Consider the following 8,803-nt stretch of genomic DNA (forward strand, 5'->3'; position numbering starts at 1 on the left):
AATTTGCACTAAATTATGTACGTGGTTAACTGCAAATTTCAAACTCTCCGTATTTCAATTTGTGTTAGCATTCCCTGTGTATTAGTTAGTAGTGTGTAGTTTTCTACAGGCAACAAATTTCAAGCAACTTTTCAAGGTAAGAACTAGAATGTAACATATAGGTCATGTCGCTCTGCCTTCACTGCCCTCCCGTGGGAAATGTTGCCGATGTGTAAGGGCGCTTCTCCACAGCATACCTTACAGACTCGGCAAGAACAAGTTCAGCCTCTGTGTTTGACTGTTAGGATATTTAAATTTGCCACTTTACGTAGTAGATATTTAAATTTTGTTCATATTTCAATAAACCTATATAATTCAAGAACATTCCTAGAAAGACAACCTCAAAATAGTACGTGTAAATCATGATAAAGGTCTTTGCAATGCAATGCACCATACAACCTAAGACATTTGTTGTTGTATCGTTGTATGTCGCTATTTCAGTATGTGATGTGTTAGAAAAATAGTTTGCATGTAGTCCAGTGTACACATACCGACATCAGACCATTGACAAACGGAACCTGAGACGAACAGTGAAAGTAAACACATGAATACATGTAGTATTAATTTAATAACACTTGGTATAGCATGTTGGAAGTACAGAGACTTGTATTACATTCCATCAGTTGATAAGAACAGTTTTATGATCACTTTACATAATAGTTCATGTTCACAAACAAATGTCCAGTTCCCCTGGCATTTCATGTACACATAAAGAGACCATAAAACTGTTCTTATCAAACCATGGTGTGTAATATAAGTCTCTGTACTTCCAACATGCTGTGACACGATGTTATTAATCCAATTCATTTGTTTACTTTCCCTGCTTGTAACAGGTTCTATTCATCCATGGTCTGATGTCAGCAGTTGTAGGTAATTACAAACATTCTTTCAGCCTCTGTGTTTTGATTGTTAGGATATTTTGGTGTTATATTTCATTAAACTTATAATGGGCAAGTACGGCTTTGGCAGTTAAAAAAATGAAACATTTTAGTACTGATAATTAATATTAAAATGACAGTAGTAATTCAGTGCAAAATTAGATTGGTTTGCACCATAAACGGTCCTTCTCAAGAAATTTGAAAAAACAAGAAGACACTTCAGATCTTCTTAGACTGTAAGATATGTCATGCTGTTCTGCCCTTACCACCCTCCTCTCGTGAGAGGGGTTAACCGATATGTGAGGGCGCCCCGTCACGACATACCTTACAGACTAACTTTATCTCAATTAAATCTAATAGCATTTAATAGAAGAGGGCTGGTTTGTTTCAGTTTCCATATTGTGAACAGTTTTCTTCCCTTATGCTCAGTTATGTTTCAATCAGAATAAACTTTGATGTTTTAGAATTGATTGTTCAAAACATCACATTTACAGGAGAAATGAATTTGCCTGAGTGTTTTGAGACATGATATTTTTAAAGGGGTACAAGCTGAGTTTAGACATTTTGGAACGACATTTTTGCTTCATATTTAAAAGTCACTCCTAGTATGCTACTCACTGAAGTATACTTAAAATCCATCACTTGCAACTGTACTGACGTCACACCAGATATTAAGATATAACATATAAACGATCCAATAATGTAATTTTTGAGACGTATCAAAAATGTGGAGGAATCCATACAAGACAATCAACTGTTCTAACAATGCCCAGAAGGCAATTGTAATGTCATAGAAGGCATACAGTGACATTGTCATTATACTAGAGTAGTTTAAATCAAGGTTTTATGTAAGTATTTTCACCTGAGTAAAAAGTTTATAAACTCACCTTGTGCCCCTTTAACACAGACAATATCCTGAATATCATTTCTCCTGTAATGTGAGTCATTATGTATGTAAAGCAAATCACTTTCTCTCACGTACAGAAGAAATTTCTTTACACGTGTCTCTGTCTGAAAACACTGATCAAAGTCAAGACCTCCTTACTGTAGTTATAAATAATGATATTGTTCTATAACTTGTCTATTTCTCGTGAAATCTCTTTTCAAAATTCAAGAATTATTGGTTTCCTAGCAACCACTTTCAGCATCCTTCAATGGTATTTCAACATCTGTTTTAGATTTTAAAGACAAATTAGATGCTTGTTGCCTTGGTGATGAAGTCTTAGATGCTTGTCGCCTTGGTGATGCAGTCTTAGATGTTTGTCTCCTTGGTGACACCGAAACAAAGAATGGATTTCTGTCTGATGCGAGAATGAGGGGACTTTGTACGATGGGTGAAAGTGGTGCATTAGTTTCTGTCTGCTCCATCCACTCTGATGGTAAATGTCTTGACACTGGCTGAAAAAAAAAATGAAAACAAGAAAATGGAAACAGTTGAGTTCTTTCTTATTCTTCTTTAAAGTCATGTACATCCCTTATTAGTCTGGGTATTATTCCGCATTGGTGTTCATGCATTCACAAAGTTCAGTCAAAATTATGAGGACCATGCCCTGAGTCCTCAATAATTTAAATGTGTTTATTGACATTGACCCAATAGCATTAATGGGGAGCTTGTTCCAGATATGTTTGTCAGGTTTGTCAACTGACTGATCTTTGTGACAAGTTTGTATACAGAAGCGCCCTCTATGGTGAAAAAAATTAACAGAGTATAGCACCCTTTAGTTATATATAACATGGAGGTAGACAGGCATCTTTGTTGGTCTAGCACTGAACTGTGTTTAATATTTTGAGTTTGGCGCCCTCAGTGTTGTGTAATGGTTTGAACACTGCACATATCTCACCTGAGCTGATGGTAATTCTTTGATGATGTGTTGGTATGTTTTATCACCTTCTATTTTCTCCAGTAATGTTTGGAATCTTCTGGCCATGATGGCTGCCTCTGTACCCTTGACTCTTTCTGTACCCGAAGCTTCACCTGTATCACTGTTTAATTTCTGCAAAGATATAGTGGCACAATGGATCTTTATACTTCCTCAACTCCGTGTGCTCAGCATACAATCCACTGCAGCTTTTATAAGCCTACAACTGTGGTTCAAGTCTTGCCCAAGGACTTAGTCATTCAGGAACAAATGGCAGTAGCAAGGCTTTGAATAACCTGTAACCCACAGATTCTAAGCTAATCACCAAATTAATCTGATTAAAATCTGATGTTTTCAATATGGCTCGATTTCTTTATTTACCTCTATTCATTCCAGGAATGATCACTACCATCCCACTCGAAACAACAGAAATCAGCAGTAAGCAATGGAAATAGAGGTAAATAAAGCAATACAGTCACTTTCACCACATCAGATTTTAATCAGATTGGTTCCAAGCCAGCCATGCTAACCAATCAACCATCATCATAGTGAACTCCACACTGTAAATGATTTATTTGCATACCTCCCATTCTTCGTAGAACATTTTTCCAAGTAGTTGTCCCTGGTGTTGGTTTTCAATAGTTTGATAGTACGATCTGGCTACTTTGATGTCAGTTTTCCAGAAATGAGAAGTTGTTGCTGAACTTGTATGGGGTGCTACTTCTTTTATCTGAAAGTCAATTTATTTGCATGAATTTATTAATAGTTTTTAGTTTTTTTATCCAACAACACTTGAGTTTATATCAAACACAGGAAGAATCATATTTCTGTTGTTAATCAATTATCACAAAATTATGTGATTTTGACGAAAATGTAGATAATTTCCGAACTTTGAAAAATAGGTATGAAATCATCACACATTTCAATCATTAGAAATAAAATGTAAATATAAAATCTATCAATTATATTACATTGCCTTTGTATCAATCTCTCAATCAAAAGAATTTGTATAGTGCCAAAATCCAATACAACATAATGTTCCATGGCACTGAACAGGAACAATAGTTGATCAATGTAAAAAGTTAGAGAAAGCTCTTGTAAACAGATGTGTCTTGATGTCCTTCTTGAATTTATCGACAATTGATGAAGAATGAAGTTCAAGTGTTAGAGGTAATAAATAGACAGTCACATTGTGTAATGTTAATTAGATGCCAATTGTACAGTAACAGGTTGTAATTGTGATTGGCATTGATTTATAGGTGCGGACCCAAAAATCAGTTTTGTTTTATTTATTGTACCATACTATGGGTACATGTAAAGCTACAGACTACATTTACCTACGGGTTATTCAATTTTGTTCTGGGTGTACAATATTATGAATAAGTTACTATTTCTAACAGAAGACATATTCAAAGGACATTCCAGTTGCAGCCAGTGCAACTTTCAAGTACACAGAATTTCAAATATAATATCAATTTTACAAAACAGACAGGTACAAAAGATGAACAAATTATGAAAAACTTACTTTTAAAACGATGATACCAACTATAAATATACAAACTATATTCAATAATGTCAGTACTAAACTAATACTGCCTGCCACAAAGAGATCTAATGCTGGGTTCTGATACTCCATAGATGCTGTATGCTCATTGGTTATATTTGACCCAAGGGTCAAGTTTGTGGGGTCATAGGTCACAGGAACAATGGTTGTCTCTGTTTCCACATAACCAATGACATGGACATTGAGAAGTGCATACGCCCAAAGGATACCCTGAAAATGAAATTTTCAAAGAATACTTTTTTTGAGAAGACAATATAAAACTCTTTTTCCAATCTGTAATGGCTGTACATCTGATGAGAAGAAATAAATAACACAGAGAACATATGGAAAAACAACGGAAAACATAACTACCTGAACTAGACACTCACATAAAAAAAAAAAAAATTCATTAAAAAAAAAAAAAAAAATCTACCTACCCACCTATTCTAATATTGAATGTAATCGGAACCACACAATTTTTTTTGTTAGGCCTAAAGTACATTTGAGATGATTAAAATTTACTAACATACGTTACTGGAATATAAATTCATTAGCTGCACTTTGGATGTTCACTTAACCTACAACAATGGGGTTATATTATATGTAGAACGCTGCCAAGGAATGTATTTGATATGTTTTGCAGTCTTCTTGTTTACATACTGTACTCATCTTTAGTTACAAAAATTTCATTTTTCTTTTTATCACTTTTTTAAATGTTAAAATTTGTACTCACAGCATTGACAGCTGGTGGTAGCAATGATGCAGATATGGCGACACCAACCAATGATCCAATATTACCACCTAGTACAGATATGGCAACTGCAGCTCCTGACGGCAATGCTATGAACACACCAACTACCAGACCCCTCAGCTCACCTCTGAAAAGATACACATTTACTCTGTGAGCTTCTATCATAATACTATATGTAATGTTTTGAAAGGGAAATTTTGTTTCTTTGCAGTGTGTTAGGGTTGAATATATGATATAATATTTTGGATAAAAGTGTGTTTACTTCAAAATAAATTTCCCCATACTTCTTTGAAATCTTATATAACATACTGAATGAATACCAAGTTTGGTTGTCATGGTGATTAACAAATTGTCCAGGCTATATTCTAGTTAACAATTTCATACTCTAAGAAATTGAATTGATGAAAATGATTAGTCTTGTATCTCACCTACTTGACATGGCTTCAGTTGGCCATCCTAGTACATCACCCCAAGTACCAAGGACTAAACCAAATATGAAACCTACAACAAAAGAAGAAAAAAGTATGTTGTTGTTACTTTCATTTCTGTGCATGGGAGAGGGTAGCCTGATTACTGCACTGTCCAGATACATCGTTAGCTGGTTGAACCTCCTAGCCCTTGTATTCTCCGCTTGTGTTGAGAAAAATTACAAATGATTCACGTAGACACATCCCCAATAGTCGTTATAATGGTTATCCAGCACCCATGTGGTTAAATTTACATATATAACATATGTAAATAACATGTAAATTACCATATCACGTAGCATAATGAGTGTATATTCACATACTGATTCATTTGAATAATGATAGTCTGACTAGTCATGGTTGAAGGGACTTCACACTGTCATCAACAAGGCTATTGGTGAAAATTTTCAATTTGTTATCAGTTTTGGAAATGTAATCATTACAAGCAGAGAATATGACCAGCTAATGATGTATCTCAACAGTGCAGTAAACAGGCTAGGGAGGGAGGGGTTAGGGGAGATGTTTTTTCACATCTAAAAGACATAAATGTGCTATATGAATAAGCTGATAGATAGTTCTCCTTACCACATATAATACATAACAGCAAACCAATAATCTCTGTCTTCATACCAAGATTTCTAAGTTTGACGTGTGCTATCACTGTACCAAATGTCCCGGCAAGAATCGGCCCCTGTGAAAAATGTACAAAATGGAACATATTGCATTTACATATTTTGTTTTCAGTTACTGTATTTTTCCAAAATTGCTTCATGAAGATGCACACTTTTGAACATATTACAGATTTCATTTTCAACTTATTGCAAGACCTTGAGCAAAAACAGCTGCCACACAAACCTAGATCTAGATGCTAGTGGATTTTAGGATGATGTGACATCACAAGCAGGGAGTTTTCCCAGCATCCTTTGTACTTGTGGCAGAAGTTCTCAAAATGGCTGCACACAGTGAGACTCAACATGGCAGAATTTTGACATTTTGAAGGTGCATAATTTTAATTTGTTTCATTTTATTTCTAAAATTCACACACATGTTGATGAAATACACAAAGAAAAGCTATTTGAAAAGCGTACATTTCTTTGATTGCACCTTTCCTTTAAAGGTTAAAATTACAGTTAAGTCATCTTTGCACCTTTCCAAAGTGTAGTGCTTAACCTTTCCTCTAAATCTATGGTAAATATTACAGCACATTACAATGTTTTCTACATGAAATTTTCAGTAGATGGAGGCACCATGCATCAGTCAAGAAAAATTCCTGATGCAATATCTATTGAGAAGTAAATATCAACATGAAAACATGCAAACCAATATACTGTACACTGTTCAACTCTCTGTCTCTCTTCCACTGTGAACTTTAAAATGAATTTTATTTGTGGTGTATAGAAGAATTTCTGTGAAGTCGTACTTACCATTAAAGGTGATATCAACATACTTGCTACAAGAATCACTGAGCTGTCCTCTGATAAACCAATGGCAGCAATTATACTAGAGAGATAAGAAAGGCAGAGAGAGAGCTTTTCATTGGATAAGAATCACTCTAAAACTGTGCTTGTGAGAGTTGAGAGAGAGAGAGAGAGAGAGAGAGAGAGAGAGAGAGAGAGAGACAAACAGACAGACAGACAGACAGACAGATAGAAAGACAGAGAGGGAGACAGACAGACAGACAGACAGAACAGAGACTGAAAGACAGTAACAGACAGTCAGTCAGTCAGTCAGTCAGTCAGTCAGACAGACAGACAGACAGACAGACAGACAGACAGACAGACAGACAGAAAGTGAGAAATAAACACATGTATAGAGATAGAGAGAAACAGAGAGACAAAGACAGAGATCAAGAGATTTGGAGCACATTTGTGCAGATAATCTTCATATCCTTTTTTTTCTTGTGACCACAACGTCACTGGATGGTCAAGGAGATAAATGACTAATTAAATGAATTAGGCCAGCAAAGCATGCTGGGATATCATACCTGGCAAGAATGATCAGAATCACAAAGTCAAAGGTCAAATCACCGGCATTCTGAACAGTTTCAACAACCTATGATGGTATGAATAAATTCATAAATAAATAAATAAATAAATAAATAAATAAATAAATAAATAAAATTACAAATAAATAAATAAATAAATAATGAATACATTTATTGAATATAGGCTTTACATATACAATAAATCTGTAAATATTTGGATAACAAAAATGCAGTGGGATAATTAAATATCATTCATCAATATTTTTCTTTGTTCAACCAAGCCTAGGAAAATATGGGTGACCTAAAGGGCCTTCTCACTACGAGTCACTAGATGAGTAGAGACGAAATCTTTAGGTCGCAAGAATATTCTCACTGAATGAAGAGGAAAATATTGGGAAATAATATAACCATACCTCATCCAGCATACCTTATGAAAAATTGGGAAAAATGATGGTGATTTGGGAAATCTGGAGTCATATTTCAAACACTGCTGAACCATTGACATTGACACAAACTGTTGTGATGAAGAACAACCAGGGTATAAAACCCTAGACTCTCTCACAGTCCTCGGAGCTTCGCTTTACTAAAATTGACGCTAAATGAATTATTTTGTATGTACTGATACCATCTACATAACAGACTCCATGATCGTACTCGAACAACCTTGTACTGTGCGCCCTCATTGACCACATAGAGATATCTGTTCGTTGACGTGTGACTGCGACGCTCCATATTTTCGCGAAGCCCGGATTTTTGTGATAACACGGAGCGTCGGAGTCACACGTCAATGAATGGTTATCTCTATCATGGTCAATGAGGGCGCACAGTACAAGGATATTCGAGTACGGTTATTTAGCTGGCATCGGTACATACAAAACAATTCGCTTTAATTTTAGTAAAGCGAAGCTCTGAGGGCTGTAAGAGTCTAATAAAACCCATATTTCTGTTCTGTTTAATTGTTGAAGTAGGAGTCCTAAAATCACCAAAAAAAAAATCCATTTTATATACTGACCTGAGCTACAGTCAGTCTTGATTTTATGGATTTAAGAAAGCTGCCTTGTCTGGTAGGTGTTACCATGGCAGCATGTTCACCTGACTTTTCCATCTCATCCTCCTCCTCCTCCTCCTTATCATCATCATCAGGTTCTTGGGAGAAATATATAGATGCTGGAACAATACTGAAACCATAAAATACAATAATTTGTGTATTCATATATTAGTGACTGTAGAGGAATCAAACAGGTGGTTGTACAAACTATCATGTGTACATGTAACATGAAAT

At 35.3% G+C, this 8,803-nt stretch overlaps 2 protein-coding genes across 2 annotated transcripts in view; both read right to left on the reverse strand.

The window, feature by feature from the left end:
• Positions 1-1,817: 1,817 nt before the first annotated feature.
• LOC144445439 (uncharacterized) lies at positions 1,818-2,868 on the reverse strand. The gene is made up of 2 exons (XM_078134984.1): positions 2,759-2,868; positions 1,818-2,315 (listed from the first exon to the last, which is right to left on the reverse strand). The coding sequence occupies exons 1-2, from the start codon at positions 2,843-2,845 to the stop codon at positions 2,046-2,048; spliced, it is 357 nt and encodes a 118-aa protein (XP_077991110.1). The 5' UTR covers positions 2,846-2,868; the 3' UTR covers positions 1,818-2,045.
• A 2,160-nt stretch (positions 2,869-5,028) lies between these two features.
• The window catches only part of LOC144445193 (uncharacterized), a 6,115-nt gene continuing 2,340 nt past the window's right edge, over positions 5,029-8,803 (reverse strand). The window contains exons 3-8 of the mRNA XM_078134739.1: positions 8,534-8,699; positions 7,522-7,589; positions 6,962-7,037; positions 6,123-6,228; positions 5,499-5,571; positions 5,029-5,197 (exon numbers count right to left, since the gene is read on the reverse strand). Of these exons, the coding sequence (XP_077990865.1) occupies positions 5,029-5,197; positions 5,499-5,571; positions 6,123-6,228; positions 6,962-7,037; positions 7,522-7,589; positions 8,534-8,699 (658 nt within the window). The remainder of the gene's footprint in view (positions 5,198-5,498; positions 5,572-6,122; positions 6,229-6,961; positions 7,038-7,521; positions 7,590-8,533; positions 8,700-8,803) is intronic.

This window comes from Glandiceps talaboti, chromosome 14, assembly GCF_964340395.1.
Source record: "Glandiceps talaboti chromosome 14, keGlaTala1.1, whole genome shotgun sequence".
Classification (NCBI taxonomy): domain Eukaryota; kingdom Metazoa; phylum Hemichordata; class Enteropneusta; family Spengelidae; genus Glandiceps; species Glandiceps talaboti.

Excerpts from the sequence above, each read along its gene's own strand:
- LOC144445439 (XM_078134984.1), bottom strand. The coding sequence starts at position 2,845 with ATGGCCAGAAGATTCCAAACATTACTGGAGAAAATAGAAGGTGATAAA. Across the intron at positions 2,316-2,758 it reads AAGAATTACCATCAGCTCAG|CCAGTGTCAAGACATTTACC; the intron begins GTGAGATATGTG and ends TTTTTTTTTCAG.